Source organism: Portunus trituberculatus, chromosome 24 (assembly GCF_017591435.1).
Source record: "Portunus trituberculatus isolate SZX2019 chromosome 24, ASM1759143v1, whole genome shotgun sequence".
NCBI classification, from domain to species: domain Eukaryota; kingdom Metazoa; phylum Arthropoda; class Malacostraca; order Decapoda; family Portunidae; genus Portunus; species Portunus trituberculatus.
This window is the reverse complement of record NC_059278.1, coordinates 572,144-594,485: the sequence shown is the minus strand read 5'-3', so window position 1 is coordinate 594,485 and position 22,342 is coordinate 572,144. Positions and strand designations below refer to the sequence as shown.

General features: G+C 44.8%; 1 protein-coding gene across 4 annotated transcripts in view; it reads right to left on the bottom strand.

The window, feature by feature from the left end:
- LOC123508055 overlaps positions 1 to 22,342 on the bottom strand; it is a 210,600-nt gene that overhangs the window by 2,398 nt on the left and 185,860 nt on the right. For all 4 annotated transcript variants that reach the window (XM_045261455.1, XM_045261454.1, XM_045261453.1 and 1 more), the window contains exons 9-19: positions 9,144 to 9,310; positions 6,221 to 6,652; positions 5,783 to 5,968; positions 4,802 to 4,894; positions 3,351 to 3,395; positions 2,555 to 2,759; positions 2,241 to 2,389; positions 1,697 to 1,970; positions 928 to 1,058; positions 335 to 462; positions 52 to 163 (exon numbers count right to left, since the gene is read on the bottom strand). In XM_045261455.1, coding sequence (XP_045117390.1) covers positions 52 to 163; positions 335 to 462; positions 928 to 1,058; positions 1,697 to 1,970; positions 2,241 to 2,389; positions 2,555 to 2,759; positions 3,351 to 3,395; positions 4,802 to 4,894; positions 5,783 to 5,968; positions 6,221 to 6,652; positions 9,144 to 9,310 — 1,922 coding nt within the window. The remainder of the gene's footprint in view (positions 1 to 51; positions 164 to 334; positions 463 to 927; positions 1,059 to 1,696; positions 1,971 to 2,240; positions 2,390 to 2,554; positions 2,760 to 3,350; positions 3,396 to 4,801; positions 4,895 to 5,782; positions 5,969 to 6,220; positions 6,653 to 9,143; positions 9,311 to 22,342) is intronic.

Below are 22,342 nucleotides of genomic sequence, written 5' to 3'. Positions count from 1 at the left end.
CAGAACCCAGTTTGAGAGCAACTGATCTAGACAGAAGTATTGAGAACCCACCATGATGGCCTTATGGACTAGTTTGTGGAGACCAGGGTGATCCAGACCCCAGGCGTCAGGGTTGAAGAGACCTTCCGTGGCCTGGAAACGGCCGAAGTCTAGGGAAATGGACCTGAAAATATTTTTATATATTAGAACTGCCCAATGATTCATTCCTGTACAAATCCATGTGTAGTATTTAATGCTAAATAAAGTAAGATCATGTGCAGTAAATTAAATAATTTCTGTAACTTCACCATTAATATCTTTCATGTCAGTAGCTGATGAACACAAAGCTACTTACTCGTAGGGCCAATCTTTGGTGCAGTACTCGGCTAAGGATACACTCTTTTCAAAGTTTTCAGGATTCTTGGTGCAACGAGCCTTCTCAGTGTTGTAGTGGTGGGCACAGTAGCAGATGTTCTCCAGCACCTAGGAAGTAAAATAGATGGTGAACTTTAACACAGTTAGTTAGTATTTTCTAACTGAGTCCTTAGAAGCTGAGTGAAAGAATCCACTTGCACTTCCTCAACATGAGTCTATCTAGATTAGTCATTTAATTATATCATTTTCTGTTGTAGATACAAGTAACTGTAGACATAGACATGGACAACTGTTCAAGTTATGGAATATCAGCACATCAATTTTGTTTCCATTTCAGTTGTACAATTATTTTGGTTATCTTGAAGAGCAGGCCATTTATGCATTGAATGTCGGTAAGATAAAAAGGATTCTAGGTTTAATCAACGTACCAATTAAAGCATGCCTGTCCCTTGGAAACATCAAGGAAATAACCAGGCCAAAGGCATTCTCTCCAAACATTATTAGCTCAGCACTCTTAGATCCTCTTCTTTAAAACAAAAGTTTATATAGCCTTTGCAAGCCACGAACACTTACCTGTCTGATGATGTAGCTCTCCACTTCATTGATGCAGGAGATGTTCCTCATGTACAGGAACTGACGCAGGTGGTCAAGGATGCGGTAGCCTCCATAGGGTACTCGAGACACGCCTCCGTCAACGATGTAGCCTGTCACAACAAGACTTCATTAAATGATGTATTGGACAAACAAATAAAAATAATCTGGTTTTAAGTAATTCTGACCTAGCTCTTAACATTGAAATGAAATTATATTAGTACTGGCTGGATTAAGCACAGTCAGTATTTAATATATTAAAAAAAGCTTGGAATATTGGCAGAGAGTATTTTTAATTATATTAAAGAATGTTTAGAATATTGATGTGTGTGTGGGAAAGCCTTAATATGTAGATGAACAAGTACAGTGGTGTTTATAAAAGCAAGTCAGTTAGTTGGATGACTATTTTCCCAGGTGCATTCTGAAACGATTAGAAATGAAATTATATTAGTGTTAGCTGGACAATGTGAGAAGGTTGCCTAACTGTTGGATTTGTGTGACATGTGGTAGCCTACACTGAAAACTGCAAAATACTGGAAGTAAAATACTTTTTAAGTTTTACTTTCTATAGAGGTAATGATAAATTATATTTTCTAGAAAACAGGCAGTCTATTAACAGGATGAGTGTGAATGTGCTCTTTGGTTGATGTAAACTTAAGAGATCTTGGAAATAGGTCTATGTACCTGACTTGTCCCTACTTACTCCACTGTACTGTTAGTTACATATATATTTGTCCATAAACCCACTTACCATCAATAACAGGCACAATGTCCATCCTTTCCCCAACATCCACTACAATACCAGAAGTGGCATTATAGGCATACAGGGCCAAGATGGACTGATGGGTGAGATTGATCGACCTGACGCTGAACTTGTCAAAAAGCACGCGCAGGAGCTCAGCCTGAGTGTTGGTGTTGAGGACTCGCGGCACAGATAACTGGATGTGGTAGTTCTTCGGGTCCACCTTGAGTTCTGCAAAGGCCTTCTGCAGGAGACTTGAGACAGCACTCAGGTCCACAGAATACTGAGGAGAAATAATTAACAGATCAAAACATTAAATTATAGCAATAAATTTTGTGACCAATGTGTGGTGTTAAATGTTTTTTTAAGGTAAAGTGATGAAAATACTTGCAATGTACATCATTAAAAGGTCTTGGAACACATTAGCATTTTTCTTCATCCTTTAGCATTTTTGGTCTTCATCCTTAAGTCTGCTATGTGATTGATCACTTTGCAAAATAAATTTCTTAGTCAAAGTTTGTCTCCTCAAAGAACATGTAAAGTAAACTCTTACCTTTGATATTTTGTGCGTTGGCCTGATGGGGAAGGTTAGCGAGGAGGAAGCACGCACATCAGGGGCAAGAGCATCCATGCCCCAGACTTGCCCTCGGCCCTCCCGTCCACTGGCCATCACTGACGGTATGAAGACTTGTGGCAGGGTGGCTGTGGATGGGGGGGGGGGGGAAAGTGGTTAGATTATTTGAACTGCTGTCTATCTAGATTCTTCCTTACATTGAAATATAATAACACAAATAAGACTGTCTCTTATTTATGGATAACAAAATGTAGCCAAGTGATCTGAATCATACAGTATGCAAGATTGCTTACCTTGTGAAGCTAAAACCCCAGCCCTGATAGAGGCTGAGCCAATGTCAACAATGATGGTGTCCCTTAACAATGTAGGATTAGTGGGCATGGGCCAGGGTTGCACATACTGGCTGGTAAAGTCCTCCACTGTGTGTGTCTCCAGTGCTCGACGCCACCGCTCAGCCTCTTGTCGAGAGCTGCAGCGCACCACTACGTAGTGACCTTTCTGTTGGGTGAAATAGGATGTGTGAGAGAAAAGATGGAAGGAACGAAACCATCAAATAAAATTAAGTGGTGTACAGAAAGCCACATTGTGGAAGAACCTTCTCTACTTGGGTTTTAACAGACATGACCCACAACACAAACTGCTGCATCATTTTCACATGAACATTATGACTTTGGTGGATGTCTTGAAGATCAAGCTATTATTTAAGATACCATAAGATGTATCAACCACAAAACATATATTATAAACCATATTCTGGTTCACATAATTTTTAAACCAACAAATATATATACAATATGCACGTATTCCTCTCCTGATGTAGAATCTATACCATTAAGTACAGTGCAGCAAAAGTTAGAGTTCATGTCTGACTTTGATGTTTACCTGTAGCTATTCATTTTGCTGTAAACAAAACAAAAAACAAAACAAAAAAAAATGAAATATTTCTATGTATACCTTAAAATATTTTTGGAAAAAAAAAACTTTCCATTTGTTTGATTACAACTGACATTTTACCAAAGCAAGTGTTAATGGGACATGAGTTACTGAAGCAGGCGTTAGAATTACACCCAGAAGGCACGTGAGACTTACCCCGTCATCAATGCCGAGCATGTTGGAGGCTTTATTGTCACGTCCCTGAGGAGGGAGACAACACCACAGAGGAGAACAAGACCGTTAGTAAGTGAGCTGGACCCGAGGGGTGTGGTGGGGGGCAAGGTGAGGGCAAGGCTCGTCCCAGTGAGTGAGGGGTACAGGACGAGCCAAGCAGGGAGATTACAGGTTCTTGAAGCACTCTCCACAGAGTAATGTATAGATAATCAACATGTTGAAGGCAGGCAAGCAAGGTTAAGGAGAGAATGGGACACGAATATCTGCTGATTAGTTAGTTATCTGGTTAGTACACAAATTATGTTTGTACACATTTCTCAGAGAAATTGTCTGAATACATTACTATACAGCTTCATAACTCAAGATGCATAATTACAATACATATTAATGAATCCTTACTCAAGTAGTATGTACTATTAAAAGTAAATCAAGACTATTCTAATGATGCAATATCATACATTTCATCAAACAAAGGCTTAAATGCTATTTGCATGATAAGCTTTATTACAACATGCTGTTGCATATTTACAGTGCAAGTATTAGCAGTCTTTGCTATTGCAGAAGTGCAAGATGCTTATTATCAATATGGCTACTGTACTGTACTTGTATGAAAAAATGGTTTTCATTCAGCTATTCTTTGCAGATTGTCTGTTAGGAAACTAATACTTTGTGACCATGAAGCTTACTACTGGAACAATCTCTGGCAATTAGCAAGTGTTCTCTGAATTGCATTATGTCTACAAATAACAATAATGATGTCAGAAAGACTATTTACAGCAGGTGCAGAGTCCACACTTAAAATGCCCATAAAGGTGAAGGCATGTGTGAAAGTATAGAAAGTCCTTGATTGAAGAAAATACTAAAGAATATTGTAACTGTTCAGCAATTCATCATGATCTTAGATATAAAATCTCATTAGAAATGCTAAAACTGGACATCAATCGAGGACTTTCAAAGTACTTTTGGGGAACCAACCAGCATCACCCACAGATTTTTCCTCCCACCAAAACAACCAAGTGCCCTTTGTAGATTTTCCCAAATTGTGATCACCAAACCAGCACCACATTCCTTAATTAGTCACATGTCCTATAAAGATCCATGACATCTCTGCTGAGATTTCAGGCACAGATCTCAACCCATCCTACCAGTGACAGAAAGCATGTGTAACCTTGTAACCTGGAACCTGCCCATACACCACCATGGGAAACTCCATTAAGTATGTAGTTTAAGTGTGCAGTCAGTTAAAAGTCTGAACCACCCAGAAACAAGAAAAGGAAAAGTGAGATATTTATCCTTTTTTAAATAAATTTAAATGAGCTCATCTGTGGGTTTTTGACAAGTTTTGACTGACTGCACATGAAAACTATAGACCATCTTTATACAGCACCATGCTGGAGAGAACAGACCACAGTAGTGGGAGGAACAGTACTCACCCCATCATCCACACCAACCATGTTGGGCTCCATGCACTCCACTTTGCCCCCCATCAGAGTCATCTTCATGCTGGGCTTGTCTGTCTGTGCACTCTGTGGGACAAAGATGAGGTTGTGCATTAAATCAAAGCTATTATTTGTATACTCAATGTCTGTGCTGGAGATAATAGTCTAATTGCATATTCTACAATCAGAACGGAAGAATTTTGCTTCCACATTCTCTGTGCACATTGCAAAGGGTCATTGCAAAGGGTCACTCATAAGCAGAGCAGAGACCACCTCCTCAGTAGTTTTATTTTTTTAGTGAGGAAATGTGACTTCTTAAATGTGTACCATTACTGGGTGGGATGACAAAAAAAAAAAAAATCACAATAACAGATAAATCAATTATAATAAACTGACAATAATCATTAATTAATTAATTAACTGATAAATTTATTACCCAATAACTGATAAATTGGTAATTCCAAAATTTCAGTGCTATCGATAACAATATTCATATTTAACAAAATATTGAAATCCAAACCTTTATTTGTTATCTTAGAAAACTTAGAAAATCTAAGAAAACTTTAAATTCAATGTTTATACTGTCTCTTCATTAATGAAAAGTAATGTTTTTAATACAATAATAAATTTTTTTCAAAATTTAAAACCTCAACATGATCATGTCCCAAAAGCAAAAATATGAATTATAATTAGGTATCACTGAAAACCAAACGTATCAGCAATACCAATAAATCAATAATGTGGGAAAAATAGTAATTGGATAACCAACAACCTGACATCATTGTCATAAATCATTGCAATAGTAGATAATGTCCACGTATGTTGTTCACCTCCTTTAAGTGGTACTATAGCCTATCACATGGATAGAGATACCACAAGTTTCACCTCCTTTGACATCTTCTGAGAAAAACTTAAGGAATACAATACCTTAGCTACTACTTTAAATTCAGCTTTTCCGAGCACAATAAAACACACCTGATAGTAATAAAGGATCCCGTTCTTTGCCATAAAGTACCGCCTCTTCCATGCATTCCAGAAGGTGGCCTTCTTGCGGCCTGATGGAAGCTTCTCCAGGTAGCCCTCAATGTTGACGTAGGTGGTGCCTTGGCTCTGTATCTTTGGTGCCTCGGGGATGTAATACAGGCGCTTCAGCAGGGATCTCTGCAAGGACAGGGAGAAAATTTAGTCATGGTGGATAAAATTCAACCATTAAAATTCATATAAAGACCCATGAAGAATGCATCATTCAAGGACCTCCAAATGAAATAATTCTATTGTTAGAATGCAATAAATACAGTGAAGATGTTACATACAGAGAGAGAGAGAGAGAGAGAGAGAGAGAGAGAGAGAGAGAGAGAGAGAGAGAGAGAGAGAGAGAGAGAGAGAGAGAGAGAGCACAAATGTAGGGCTCACCGGGTCCCAGCCTGAGGTGGAATGGGGCTTGCTCATCAATTCCCGCAGCTCCTGATCCACTTTCCGGAACTGATTGAAGATTGGCTCCACTGGCTCACTGCTCCCCTGACCATCCTCTGGAACGGCAGGCGACCCGAGGCTCTCCACGGAGGCGACGGGCGAGTGGAGGGTGGTGATGGTGGCGGTGCTGGCCATGTCCTGGGAATTGCTGGCCACTGAAGATGATGAGGACTTCCGGCTGAGTGTCTGTCCATTGGTTCCGTTGGTGGTGATGCTGCCGTTGGCTTCTGGTTTGCCATTGGACGTCTTCCCGGCCTCAAACTGATTCCTGAGTGCCTTGACGGAGGGCAGGAATTTTTTGGATTTGGAAGGACTAGTTAGGGTGTCATTGTTGTTGTTGTTGTTGCTGGAGTTCCAGTTCTTGATGTCGACCTGTAAATGGTGAAATAATGTTATGGAAATGGTCACTTTAATCATCTCACCTTACTGTATAGAGTAAGTATTCTGAAAGGAAGATAAATCACTTACTCAATGAAGAGCTACGTATCCCCATCGTCGTCACTCTCCTACCTATCTCGCTCTGGCGCTCACTGATTTCACTGATTCACAAACCCAGAACTGAATCCAGCAGATGACACAATGACGCTTCAGATTCAATTGTCTTTGATGGCGATAAACGAAGTACATTCACTTCAGTGGTTTTACAGTTACCAGCACTCACAAAAAATGAAAATAAAATAATAAATAATAAAATAAAAACTAGGAGAGTAATAATGTTGCACTGCCATTTACAACGCGCTTTACATCAACTCAACGGTGACATTTGATCCTTTTATTGTTGAGGTTTAAGATATGTCAGCCAGTCATACCTACCGTAATGCCTTCTTGCATATCTCGCTCATCTAAAAACTCAAGACTCGGGAGTGCTTCACGTATCAATGGGAGTTCACACACTGCTTCACATGCAATTGGTTTTGATGCAAGCAGGAAAGACTATACCTCACTTAAATCATCGTATCCTTTTACTTAGAAGGAAAATACTAATAAATAAATAATAATAATAATAATAATAATAATAATAAAATATCAGAAACAAAAAATAAATGGCATAATGATAGTTAAAATGTTGGTATATGTATACTTGATATGACCTATTTGAGTCAGGATTTTGAAGAATGAGAACAGAAGTACCACAGACAGACACACATGCCGTACAATATTCAAACAGGAAACAGGTAGCTCATGGAGGTCAGTCATCGAAAGTGAAAGCCATATTTGCTCCATCATCACAGTCAAGTGGCATTACAAGAGGACGTGTGAGAAAAGGCGAGCCCGACATGTAACAAATTTTAAGTCCAAATACGAGTACAATAGCGCTCTCTCTCTCTCTCTCTCTCTCTCTCTCTCTCTCTCTCTCTCTCTCTCTCTCTCTCTCAGAAATCTTGCTTTGAAAAGTGTAAGGAGATAAAAAAAAAATGTTGCTGTATACTTTTACGTGATTCAGAACAAAGGTATCAATCTTTTGCTTTACTACAACTGCTTCACATTCTACTTATCATGTTTTTCTCCGATTTCCTACACGCACCCCGAACTGGCTACTTCAAGTGTGACAAATTGCACCTATCTTCTTTTATTTCCGTGTTTTATTACATGGTATCAGTTGTTTTACTACGAGCAATCCAGTTTTTACTCAGTTATTTCACACTTGTTTCCTATTCACATAGTTACCCAAATCATGACACTGCAGCATGTTTTGTTATATCCTATTACTTCACATGATAGGCAGCCATTATGAAGCTAACGTCATCTTTACTCCTTCAGCTTCCATCATCACCTCAAAATACTTGGGTCTCCGTAACCACCAGTGGAAAGCCTCGCCAGTTTCACCAAGACATGCGGGTGGGTGGCGTGGGCGGGCGAGGAGGGAGTGCTGGCTGGGGCAGGAGAGGGTCAAGGCTTACTAGCGGGGAGGTGAGTCAGGCCGATACACCCACAGCAAGCCAGCCTCTCTCTCTCTCTCTCTCTCTCTCGTCGACAAAAGATTTTACCAACTGACTGACGAAACGTGAGCATTTATTTCATACTAAAGCTATCACTGCCTCCACCACTACTATCACTACTTGTACTATTACTTTATTGACAATGGTAGTTTGTACATGGTCCACTAACTGCTGCTACAATACTACTACTATCACTGTTACTGCCGCTACTATTATCTTGTTATTCATTCTTATTTCTGATGGTCGACAAAAGATCTCGCGAAGTGACTGAAAGAAAGTTTGCTAGTTCGGGTTTGTCCTACTAGTCTGCTCGAGTGAACTGAGGAGAAACTGTTCTTAAAAATACTAAAGCAGCATTATTTAACCCCTTCACTACTGGGACGCATTTCTACCTTGAGTTTTGTGTATGATTAGACAATTTTATTTGCATTAGGAAGAGTCTTTGAAGGTCAGGAGATTAATGGTAAGTCTTTACTATTTTAACCCCCACACAAGTTTTTGAAGCTGTATAAAATCAACAAATAGTAACCAGAATGAATATGAAAACGCGTTATGGTACTGAAGGGGGTTAAGCAGAAAATAAGTAACATTTTTCTATAGTATTTATCTTGCATTGTAGCCTTCAAATAATATATCTTTTTCTTTTCCTTTTTTTCGTGCGCTGGGAGAGAAACTGAGGTGCACAGAATGAATGCGGGAAATTGTCGACAAGTAATATTTTCCACCTTTTTTTTTTATTTATTTATTTCTCAGGCGCCATATGACCCTGGCTGTTGCGGTGTCTTATCTCAATAACTCACTCAATTTTTTCTTTCCATGGTATTTTGATGTAAATTTTTATCTAACAAGGTATTATATCATCAATCAGAACACACACAAACACACACACACTCTCTCTCTCTCTCTCTCTCTCTCTCTCTCACCTTGTTGTTAGCGGCCATCATGTTCCGCTGCCTCTGCCTTACAGTCTCCGGGTACACCTCCACACAACGGTCCTTCTGCGTCCTGTCCTCCTCACGCTTCTGTTTGTGGAGGAGTCCCTGCCGCCCCTCCTTCTCCGCATCCACGGGGGGACCGGGAGAAGGGGTGTCTGTAGAGAGAAAACGGGAGTAGTAGTTTTTTCTCCAACTTTATTTTCGTTCTTTAACCCCTTCAATACTGGGAGGCATTTTTACCTTGAGTTTTGTGTACGATTAGGCCATTTTATTGACATTACTAACGGTCTATTGAGGTCAGAAGATTAATAGCCACAGTTTTCATTATTTCATCCCCGACATGAGTTTCTAAGGCTGTATAAAATCACCAAATAGTAAGCAGAATGTATGGGGAAACGCCTCATGGTACTGAAGGGGTTAAGTGTCAATATCGGCAAAAGCACATTAAATTTTTATCTCATAGGTCGTGAAATTGTTTAAAAGTGGGCGTAAGTGAGGTTGGAGGTTGGGAAAGGTAAGTGCGGTTAAAAGGAATTAGAAAAAAGTGGTTTTACGTGTTTTTTTTTTTTTTTTGTTGCTTTAGTTTAGAGCGGTAGTTTTTTTGGTACCTTTGTTGTTAAAAGTTAAAAGGATTATTGTTATCTTCGTTTGTTTAAGCTGGAAGAGACAGTTATTTTGGCATCTCTGTTGTGAAAAAAAAAAAAAAACGTTAAAAGTAGAAGATAAATTGTCATCTTCATTATAGAGCTTTTTCAGAATCCTCGTCTTTTATTTTTGTTCACGAGTGTTAAAAGTTTTGCGGGCAACTTTCATGCAGAATTAATTAGTATGTAGGGTACCGGTGACTTTTTGTGGGGATTATGTAATTGATGTAATGGTGTGTGCAGTCCTTTCCGGCTACTTCCAGGTTTTGAGGTTGATTTCCTTGATGCGCTTCACGTTGAATGTTACCAAGAGTGTACGACCTTCGGGTGACAAGTTTCTTCATATATAATCAACAATACTGGAATTCAAGGCTACGCGTGTGTGTGATTGAAAGATTTAATGCCACGCGAGATATTGCAGGAAAATATATTTAGTCAATCACCGTAAGATAAATTTTACCCATGTAGTGTTTGTTAATACTGTGAAAATATAAAAGAAAAATATCAAAAGCCAAATTGGATAAAAAAGGAAAAACAATCTTTGGTCGTAACGCAAAAAAAAAAAAAAAAAATAAATAAATAAATAAATCCAGCTCTTAGAAGGAAATCGGCAACACTGCATGGATTCCAAAATATATAAACGAAATTTCTAATACAGTAATACGAAAAAGAAAGACGTAAAAACAAGATTCATTATGTATTTCAAGTTTACTTCTAAGACTGCAATATTAGACACAAGCTCAGTGATGACAACTCTGCGTTTTAAAGTTAAATCGGCAATATTGAAGACGTTACGCCAACTGAGCCACGAAAAAAAAGATTTGTACTTTCAACAATAAAAAGGAATTCCAAGACCCACGTCAATAGTTACGACAGAACAAAGGAACTTCAAAAATTTATATTAAGACATGAATATTCGAAGCTACGTCGCAAACACAGAGTGAGGGAGGAAGGACCTGGCTGGCTCCAGGTCTCTGCCAGTCCGCCCACCGTAACAACACAAGGAGGGCCTGGCTGGCATAATACTCCGCTCCCACACTCCCCAAAAAGGTGACGTGCTTGGCAAAACTCCAAGTACATCTAACTAACATATTTGAAAATCCTGCATGATGTACTCCTATCCATGGTTAGGAATGGATGTTGTTAAGATATTCTATAATCAAAATGACAGGTCGTCTTGTATTCCATTTTCGTAGCAAACAAATAATAAAAGATATTAGACATTCACATGGAAGCAGGAGGAGGAGGAGGAGGAAGAAGCAACGATGAATGAGGAAGAGATGGAAGAGCAGTACTATGAGGTGATGAGGTGAATGATGATCAGGGAGAAGAGAAGAAAGAGGAAGAGGAGGAAGATTAGGAATAATGAACCAAAAGGAACTGAATAATTGACGATGTATGTTTTGTAAGCAAACTCGTGTCGTAAAAGAGGAAGGAAAAAAATGTAAACCTGATTATGGTAATTGGCGGTTGTACACGGACTCGTAAATGGACCAAATGTCACTCCAATACCACCGTTAGTCTTGTTGCTGCGACGCCCACGTATTTAAATCTCCTTCCCGCCAAAACACAAAACTTGATCGAGACTCACCTTAATCTTGCGTCACCAACACTTCACAAGTTACACCTCAACACAAAGCTCCCACACACCATTGCTCTTATCTCTCCCTCACTCTCTCTCTCTCTCCCACACAAACATTACTCTCTCTCTCCCCCTGGCGCACAACCCACTACCATCACCACCAACCACCAGCACCTGCACCTTTTCCTCTCCTCCACCCTCCCTACCATCCTTCCCTCTCCCCACTGCCGCCATCACTCAGCCATCATCTCATAACACGCCATAACTCCATTTTTTTCTCTTTACCTTACCTAGAATGACTTTGAGAAACTTCAGCATGGCCTTTCTTATTTACACTATCACGATGCAAACCTACTCCCCGACCCACACCCACCCACCCACCCACCCACACACGCACACACACACATACACACAAGTAATCAATATTCAAACACCTGAACGTAGTCACTCGCAGGTGAGACCCGTCATCTGAATAGTAAAAATCGATAGCAGTGATCGCGTCGTTACCAAGGGCTTCAGGGTAACGAGGAGGCACATAACTGCTTGTTTGTGTCTCCCTGTTGTCGCATTATACTATTCAGTTGCTGACGCTTCATTGGTAAAGAGGAAAAATTAACGCAGGGAATTTGAAATCATAAAGAAGAAAACTGATTCCAGAGAGAGAGAGAGAGAGAGAGAGAGAGAGAGAGAGAGAGAGAGAGAGTATTGGTGATTCAGTCGTTTGCTTTAGTGTGTCAATAGTTTAATCAGGCAAACCACAACAAACCCCTCTAGCTCTGGCAAAACATGGACACTTATCACATGTGCTAATCAGGCGCGTGTGTCAGGTACGGTGGTGCTGCGAGGCCACCAAAACAACCTGTGTGTGTGTGTGTGTGTGTGTGTGTGTGTGTGTGTGTGTGTGTGTGTGTGTGTGTGAAGTTGTGTGTTTTAGGATAACGACAACATACAACGAGGCACGAGGGTACGCGTTCTGTTTACACACACACACACACACACACACACACACACACGAAACATGAATCATGTCCGGCCGTGCTAAGCTATACCTTTATTTATTAATCGATAATATTTTGTCCACCAATATGATCTGATGGCTGTCCCCAAGTCTTCGTCCCAGTACTTGCAATACAGTCTATCCACTTCTTGGTTATTTGTAAAAGCAATGTGTAGTCCTTATGTGGCTTGAGTGACGACATTTTTGCGACTGATGCTCATGTAAATCAAGTCGTTAGCTATTACAGGGAACGTGGAAACATAATAGTAACCATCCATATTTAGTTTTCTCCTCCTTCAGTTAAATTTGATTGGTATTCTATATACACTAGGAAGAAGGTGATTAAATGCTGAGAAATCAAAACCAAGAGAAGAGAAGTTTGATAACCATTTTACGGACATTAGAATATAAAGCATGAGAATGAAGCTACACGAAGCAGTGAACTTTAAATATAGCAGTCCCCGTTTAATTTACCCGCTTCGCCTCAGCAACTATTCATGCAGGTAACACACAACTTGTCCACGCACACAATCAGCGCAGAGGAGACAACATCGGGCTGGTTAACCACTTCAATACTGAAACGCATCTTTACCTGGATTTTTGGGTGTGATTAGACGATTTTATTTCCATTAAGAAGTGTCTACGGAGGTCAAAAGATTAATGGCTAGAGTATTTACTATTCTAATCCCAACATATGTTTCTGAAACTGTATAAAATCGCGAAATAGTAACCAGAGTGAATATGGAAACGCGTCCTGATACTAAAGAGATTAAAGGTTAAGTAATCAACGTCTTGGGTCAGGGGACAAGGAGGGAGCATGGCCGTGCCCTTATACATACAACAAAAGTGGCCGTCTGTTTACAGTTTTTCTAGGAGGAAGCTGGAGTAGGTTAAGTCAGTCACCCGTGGCACAAATAATACCTGCCCATTTGCCGTCCTAGAGTGACAATAATAGTGCGATTGAGTTTGGCGCCGCGACAACAAGGTCAGAAATATAGAGTCGCAGGATGAGAGAGAGAGAGAGAGAGAGAGAGAGAGGAGAGTGTGTGTGTGTGTGTGTGTGTCGGTCTTCTCCACAACTCCCTTAAACAGGTTGATTCTATTTCCTTTTTTTTTTGTATTGGGGGAGGAGGGATCTACAAGTTTGGTATTTGCGATGCGTCCTTGAACATGAGATTAAATGTCCAGATACATGCATGCTAACGAACACACACACACACACACACACACACACACACACACACACACACACACACACACACACACACACACACACAAAACCAACAAAACGCTCACTTGTATTCCTCACCAAATCCTTATAGAATCCAGCTTGTCCAGTCCTCCAGGCCCTTCCTCCAACCAAGGGCTTTGTTTTACCCCAAACAGTCCCTCCCTTCCTCCTCTGCGCCTATCGGTTTGGCAGCGGAAGAACACAGGCGGAAGGGACGCCCACACTGACCGGGCACTGGAAGCCTTACTGAACCACACGTTACTCACTCATTACGTTTCCCGTTTGCTATCTCACGCCCGCACCAATCTGCCCCACCCAGCCAAGGTGTGAGAAAGCATGGCGCCACATAATATGATCCGATACTAGTCTGTAACACTAAGCACGTCCTGGCTAATGATGTGGGAGGTGTGGGGGGCAGATGAGGAGGAAAATGTGCAGGAAAGGGAATCTTGAGTGGTGTACGTGCGACAGAGAAGCAAGGCAAAGGTGACTGTTAGTTTCTTCCTATACATCAGTTCTCTGCGGGAGCGAAAGAGAGACTTGATGAGCGGCGTGTTTCAAGTGTGCTGGTTCTATTGACGTGGAAGGAGAGTTATATGAGGGAAGAGGTACACTGTAGCAAGGGACAGGTGAAAATTATGCTGGAGAAGAAAGGAAGAGGGAAAAATAGAGGGAAAAAGTAAGGTGGTGTTTAGTGTGCACGAGTTATGAAAGGTGCTGGGTGACACTGCCCCTGCCATCCCTGCTACACATATACGACAGACTTATCGCCTCGTATCGCTGTTCCCGCCCCCCGCAGTGGCTGGATTGTGACGCAGCAGTAGATCCCATCATGAGCCCCCATCCCCCCATCCCCCTTGCCTCTACCACCACCAACACTACCACTATCACCCCACCGTTCATTTAGCGACTTTTCTTTAATATTTACATCTTGTTTTACAGATATGTAGGATCTTATTTATAACATTTTGATTATAACAAAGCCTCTTGCGGCATTAGTAGTAACGAGATGCAAGCCCATGCATGCACACACACACACACACACACACACACACACACACACACATCACTATAGTATTAAGATAGCAGTGTAGTATGAGATAATATTACCGATGCATCATGGAGTTCAGGATTAATGCCTCAATCCTTACAATGGTTAGGATGCAAAACAACCTCAGCAGTAGCAGCAGTAGAGGGTAATAAACAACTAGTAGTCAAAGCGGGGGGGATTACCTCGATCTTCGGAGCTATCACTATCATAGTAATAGTCCAGCTTGTCCAAGTCCGGGTAGCGATGTTCCCGAAGATGTAGCGGAGGTAGCGTCAGGGTCTCGATGCCCTGCCGCTCTGCCCACGTGCGGAGGCTGACGGTGGGGCGTTCCCATGTATATGCAACCTGCTTCCTTTCCTCCTGCCCATGACACTCCTCGTCTGCGGGAGGAGGAGGGGGAGGAGGAGGAACTGAGGGTCGTGCAGTCGGAATGCGGTAAATTCTGTTACGAGTGAGTTCCCCGTGGGTAAGGCAGTGGTCTGAGTCCTGGGGGTGGTAAGGGTGGCATGGCTCACGCTTCAAGTCTTCGTGAAGCTTCCAGTTCTGGTAGTTAAGTTCTGAGTCTTCGTGATGAGGTTCTGAGTCTTGGTGAGGAGGTTCTGAGTATTGGTGAGGTTCTGAGTCTAGATGGTGATATTCCGTGTCTTGGTAATTAAGGGAATCTTGGTGAAGTTCCGAGTTTTCATATTGAGGTTTCCAGTCTAGATGAAGTTCCAGTTCTTGGTGGTAAATTTTCGAATATTCTTGGTGTGGTTCTGCGTCTTGGTGAAGTTTTGAGTCTTGAGGGTGAACCTCCATGTCCTGATGGTGAGGTTCCACGTCTTGATGGTGTTGTTTCACGTCATCCAGGTCGTGGTGTTCCTCATCAAGGTCAGGGTGTTCCTCAGCAAGGTCAGGGTGTTCCTCAGCAAGATCAGAGTGTTCCTCAGCAAGGTCAGGGTGTTCTTCAGCAAAGTCAGGGTGTTCCCCAGCAAGGTCAGGGTGTTCTTCAGCAAGATCAGGGTGTTCCCCAGCAAGGTCAGGGTGTTCCTCAGCAAAGTCAGGATGTTCCTCAGCAAAGTCAGGGTGTTCCTCAGCAAGGTCAGGGTGTTCCTCAGCAAGGTCAGGGTGTTCCTCAGAAGCATCAAGACGGTCCTCTATCGCTTCACTCGTCTGTCTGTCTTCCAGAATTGCTGCTTCTTCGTTTTCAATTTCCTTGGGTGCTTCATGTGATTGCTCTATTTGGTTCTTTTCTGATTCCTCCTCCTCTGAGTCGCCTCCTGCAGTCTGAGGAAAACTGTCAGGCTTCTCAGAGTCTTGCTGAGCCTCCGTCGTTGGGCAAGATTCCTGGAAGTCATTCACAGGCTCACATTTCGGTTTTTCGCCTGAGTCACCACTTCGCGGAGAATTTTGAACGCTCATTTCATCTTCATCGTTCACAAAAGCATCATTATTCATTCCTTTCTCAAGTGACTTTAAAGAGTCGCTCTCCTGCAACAACGCTATCGTCTCTGAGTCATCTGTGGCAGGTGGGAGGTGTTCTTCCCGACGAGCTGTTCCATTAGAGAGTGTTCTGTGCTCCTGCACCTTGTCACAACTCACCGTACTGTGCTCCAGCGTGGTGTATTTGCTCCTCGCCTCTTCAGTGGATTTACTTTGGTCTTGCGTGCCTGGTGCGAAATGTGACGATAACAAAACGGCGAATGGTTTCATATCCTCAGAAGACAAATGCTCCGGGGGTGGGGCGGGGATGGGAATCTCCGATGGGTAGTGAGACGGGTCGCTCATGTCATACAGCTTCTGTTTGCGATGGAACATCCTTGAAAAGTACTTGATTTTGGAGCCACCTTCAGTCTGTCGGCGAGGACTTTTCTCTAATCTCTGTTGGATTCTGCTGTAAAACCTCTCCCGTAGCGATCCTGTTCTTTTCAAGGTTCTTTTCAAACTCTTCCTTTTCTTTTCTGACTGTGTTGAACCTTCAGACAGTCTGCGATCAGAGTTTGCCTCTACCTCACCTGTCGTCTTCGGTGTTGGCTTCCCCACACCATTGGTGTGCTCAGATTGAGAGGACTCGAGAATATTTTGAGTGGAAAACGACTTCAGAGAAGTGGTGCACGCCTGGTCCTGTGGGGGAGACGCCAGCACCAAGGCGGAGGTGCTGAGGCTTGGGGACACATCTCGAATTGTCTTAGTCTTAGGAGGTCGAGGGAGTGAACTGAACTGTCTCTTTTTTCTCATAGGAGGGATGGGCGCCGTCTGTGGCTGGCCTGGATCAGCATCAGTAGCAACATCTTCCTGTTGCAAACTACGCGAGATGGACGGATTTCTTCTCCGCCTCGGGGGAGGAACCTGCACCTCGGTGTTTCCCGTCGTTGCCTTCGCGTCTCGCTCATCACAAAGTTTCTGGGATTGATCTTTGGAGTGACTATCGCCACTCCTGCTCGGAACGGGCGGCAATTCTCTGTCCTTGTTTCCATCACCGCCACAGTCACTTTCTATCTCCGTCTCTTTCTTCCCTTCTTCCTCAGACTGGCTATCAACGAACACCGTCTCATGTTTTTCCTGAAGTAGCGGCTCGTCATCCTTTCCAGTAAGCCCAGCACTGCCCGAGCCGTCACTCTCCCTGGCGACAATCTGCCCTGCCGGCTCCTCTCCCAAGGTGTCATCCTGGTTGTTGGTATTGGCGGCGAGGAGCACACAGCGGCTCGGCTTCTGGTCTTGGGTGCTCAATGTGTCACCCCCGCTCCCTTCTACTGCCTGCCCCTCGTCCCCCTCCCTCTCCCATCCCTCACCACCTGACCCACTATCACTACCGCGCTCCCTCTCAGCCTCCGCCCCGTCTCCATCCAGCCTGTCATCCAGGTAGATTTTTTCCTCTGTTTCTAACCTACTATCGCTGCTGCCCTGCTCCGCTTTATCTGGGTCCGTGCCACCCGCTCTGTTACTGTTCTCGTTCTCGGTCGCCTCTACGTCTACTCTCTCTAGCCTGCTGTCGCTGCCCTGCTTCCCTCCTGCTGTCTGCTTGCTGATCTGCTTTTGGTCACACTTTGGAGAGCCAGCTTCTAGTCTAACACTGTCCTTATTCTGCTTTGCTTCCTCTTCTCTCTTGCTGTCCATGGCCTTTCTAGATCTGACTGTGTTTGTCTGTTTGCGTCGTGCGGGCCTGGCGGGCGGTGGCTCGGGGCTGTCACTCTCACTACTTCCACATTTCAAAATGTAGACATGGCCATTTCCTAGCTTCTTCATTTCTGGGCGAGATGATCGTCTAGGTTTCAGTGGCGAGGGGACGGTGTTGGTGGTGGTAGTGGTGGTGAAAAAGGTAGAGGTAGTGGAGCTGGCGGTGGTGGTGGTGGTGGAGGTGGCGGATCGTGAGTCGCTTGCAGTGAGTGCCGAGAGGTCAAGAGGCTGAGTTTGAGCGGGTTTTTTCTGTTGGTGAGCGTGAGTGTCCTCGCCTAGACCCTCGCTGGGTACCTTGGCCCTTTGAGGTGGGCTTGTCTCGGCCTCTATACCGGTAATGGTCGTGATGGTGGCGGCTTGTTGTTGTTGTTGCTGCTGTTGTTGTAAAGGAATAATAGCTATAAGTGTGAGAGCGCTTGGCACGCTTCTTTTTCCCTTTTCACTTTTTGTTTCTCATTTTTCTTCTTCTCTTCTTCCTCCGCCTGACTAATCACATGAGGAGCTGAAGTGGAGTTCTGTGATAGCATCGCCTCCTCTCTTCCGCTGCCTTCAGGCGCGTGCATGTGTGCGTGACCCTGAGAGCTTCCGGACACACCCCGCCCATCCACACCTCCTGACACGCCCATGCAGTCTCCTGGAGCACCCACATTACTGCCGCCTCCTCCATCAGTTTTTCGAGTAAGTTTCGCAGGAGGTAAGACAACGGGGATGGAGGTGGGGCTGGGAATCTTTCTGCGCGGCCTCGGAGGTAGCTCTGGTTTATTCTTCCTTATAACAGGAGTAACATCAGCGCCCTTGCTTTTCTTGACTACATCAGTACGTTTATGCTCGTCGCTTTTATCTCCTTCAGTGTGTAACGGCTGTTTCGTGACGCAGAACTCGCTTCTGGGGGCAATCAGCGGCGGTTTGAAGGTGTCGGGTTCATCAGCAGGCCCTTCAGTACAGGTATCAGTTACTGTAGGTCGCGCCTCGTCCTCCTTCATGTCTTTCGCAGCGTCAGCAGGAGAAAGGCAAGTGAAAGGGTATCGGGTGAGTGTTGCTTCATCGCCACTTTTATCATTATTCTCGGTGTGTGACGCGTCCTCCTCCTGCATGTTAGAGGCGTGCTGAACAGGGACACCAGCTAAGGAGTGGTGCTCGGGGTTGACTACAGAGCGGCTGGTGTCCCAGGCAGCACCATCCAGACTGCAAATGGTGGTAGTGTCCCTTGTGGTCTGGAAGATAGTGGTGTCCGTTGTGTCCTCATTGGTCTCCCTTAGCGACGCCTTCTGACCTACACATTCACTATTGTATGTCTGTCCCGGTGATGGAGGACCAAAATGTCCCTGCGTCTCCCCGCCAGCCCCCAACAGTCCCGCTGCTGGGGCTGAGTCGGATCTGATCTCAGGGTGGTGATGTGCTGTAGGTGCCCCGTCAAGGAACACTGGTTCTAGATGAGGAGAAACAGTGTCTTCCGAGGCAGCATTAATCAAGGTTCTGTGCTTCCTTACTGTTGATGAATCGTCGCTGTCACCACTACCATCACAACCACCTGCTCCTCCATATTCATCAACACCTTTCCTTCCCTCATCCTCGCCTCCTGCGCCTGCCTCAGCATCACTTGTGGTACATAAGACTTCAAGGCCACTGTGCGTGTGTCCCGTTATGGTGGAGCTCAGGGTGCCCACCTCCTGCTCGGGACGAATTCCTGCCGTGTCGTCCAAAGTGACTAGATTTTTACATTCCTGATCTTGGTTTTCAATCACTCCTTCACCAGCGCTACTTGGGTCTTCAGACTGCGAGGGGAGTAAGTCCTCACGTCTGTCAGTCATCGTCCGAGGCGCCTGAATATTGCTTTCACTTTCTTTAATCAAGTTATTAACACATATTCCTTCTATCTCTACGACACCCTCACTGGTCTCCTCATGCCCGTCTTTTTCCACTGACAGGGTCGAGGCAGTATTGTGGGCGGCGGGTAATGCTATGGCCTCGGGTGTTCCGCCGGTACCGCTCACAGTGTTGGCTGCTGAGAAACTGTGGCCGCCTCCAGCATTCCCGCGCCACATCTCTGCCTCCTCGTTTTGTTTCGTTTCTTTTCCACAAATGTTTTCGTCAGCATCCTCTTCCTTACCCTCCTCCCCCTTCTGTCCTTCATCACCAATGATCGCCGCGTACCGCCTCTCACTACCGGCGGGTTCCAGCTCGTGCCAGCTGGCGTCCACCACCTTCACTGACTCCGTGTCTTCATCTGAAGACACTTCAAACTCGTATATAGTGGAGAGAATGCGTTGGCCGGTCACCGCATCGAAGTACGGCTCGTGACTAGAATATCCCCATGACTCATCATGCATCTCAAAGTTGTACTGGATCACCTTGGGTGTAGAGAGGGACGCCGCGCCGTGTATGTCAAACAGCTGTCCGCTGGGGAAAGGTTCTATGGTGTCAAGAAGGCGATCGTCGTCACCATCAAAGAGTCTAAAGCCAGCTTTCGGCTTCATCTCCGCCTCGTCAGCGGACAAGCTGCGGCAGGGGGCATACGAGTCGTGAGCTTCGGGCTCATAGTCGAAGCTGGAGATCCTGTCCAGCTCTGTGTTCTGCCTCTCGATCAGACCCTCGAAGAAGGACTTCACACTGTCCCAGTTAGTGAAGTCTTCGCTGTTCGGATCAAACTCAACGATCCCGTTGTCGTGCGTCAGGTTGGAATCAATGAAGAAGTCGCTGCCGTCTTGGTCAAACCACGAGGCTTCACCACAGTCCTCGATTCCAATAACCTCACTCTTGGTCTTTGAGGATGGACTCAGTGAGGGGCGTCTCTCTTCCACCTCATCATCCTCCAGCGGCGTCTTGGCGTCCTCGTCATCCTGCTCTAATGAGTCCGAATAATCAGACTCCGTATTAGTCATCTCAGACACTCCACTGTCGGTCAGAACTGAATCACTGGGAGAGAACTGGGGCTTTAAAGGTCCTTCACAGATCACTGTGTTCTCCCTTCCTGTCTCGAGGGCATCGGCGGCACTAGCAGTATTGTTCTGTCCTTCCCGCCTCTCCTCAACCCCTTCGTTTCTAAGTTTCCCCTCCATCTTGTACGGCTTTGCTACTGAACTGGCTTCCACCTCCTCCATTATCACCTAAGAAATCTGCGTCTTACCTGCGACGGCGACGACTTCCTCAACATCGCAAGGCGTCGGCGAAGGTTCGCGTTCGGTGCCGGAGGAAACGGCGGTGCTCTCGTCCTCCTCGCTGCCACAAGGACGGCGGTCTAGCGTGCCGGCTAATTGTTCAGAACACGTCTCTACTATGTGACTGAAGATGTTATGATGATGGAGCTTATTTTGAATGTCTAAGAAGCCAGCTGCTAAATGGAGCATTCTAAATAACCAAAAGGCTGTATGGGGGCGTGTGCCGTGATGGGCAGTGGTGATGACGTGACTATAGAGTCTGATCTGAGGCTCAGCGCGCGGCTCCTCAGCTCACTGTGAGCGCCTTACACTTGCACAACTGATAACTGAGAAAGTTTTTGCTGTATGTTGCATCCACGGACTTGCTCTACAGGACTGTTCTCTCGCCTCTTGACATTTGTCCCTCACGTCCACTTTCTGCGCCCTCTGGGTACTAATATCTGAGTTACAGACGATTCCTGATTTTTAAATGCAGCAGAAGGCTTGGAACATCCACTCGGCACACAGCTCACACCCCACTGACGTCTGCTCGTTGCAGCGAGAATGTTTCAAAACAAATGTAGCAATGCTTCCTCACGCTCGCACACACACCTTCATTGGCTGCTGGCACCTGACTGACCGAGTGGCGACAGTCCGGCAAACTTTCCGTGGTCCTGGTGGCGCCCCGCAGCCTCCCCGCCATGCACCCTCCACAGCCACACACCACGACTCCTTAATGACCTTTTCCATTACGCACACAGCGACCACAAGACCCACACAGCGATAGCGATAGGCGACTATCTTTCAAAACCATATCCACTACCATCCCCGACCCTCATTGCGAGACACGAAGCACGCTGAAGACTTCCTGTAGGTGCGGGAGTTCCTGCAGCAGGGACAAAGAATTCCAGGGAGCAGGACAGGCACGAGAAGCAGCGGCGGGGCGCAGGTACAACACTCCTTGGGGGCCGCGGACCGACTGCCCATACTGAGACGCCCCGTGATGTGTGAGAGGGAGAGGGAGGCTGCGAGAGGTCGGCCAGGGAGCGAGCGAGCTGTTTGGGACTCAGGGAAAGTGACGGGCTGGTGCGTTCGCTGCCTTGAACGTCACAGTGTGAGGTGCAGGGGTGGCTGCAGGTCCACGTGTGTGTCTCGATCACTGCTTGTGCGATTAATGAATGAAGGGGAATGGTGATGGCTGGGCGCCTCCCGAGTCCCTTTAATGGAAGATGAAGGTCATGCACGAGTTTATCTCTCTCTCTCTCTCTCTCTCTCTCTCTCTCTCTCTCTCTCTCTCTCTCTCTCTCTCTAAACGCATGTAAACATCACTACACACTCACACGCCCAAAACAAAACAACCAAAGAACATGAACGTGCCAATTCCTCTAA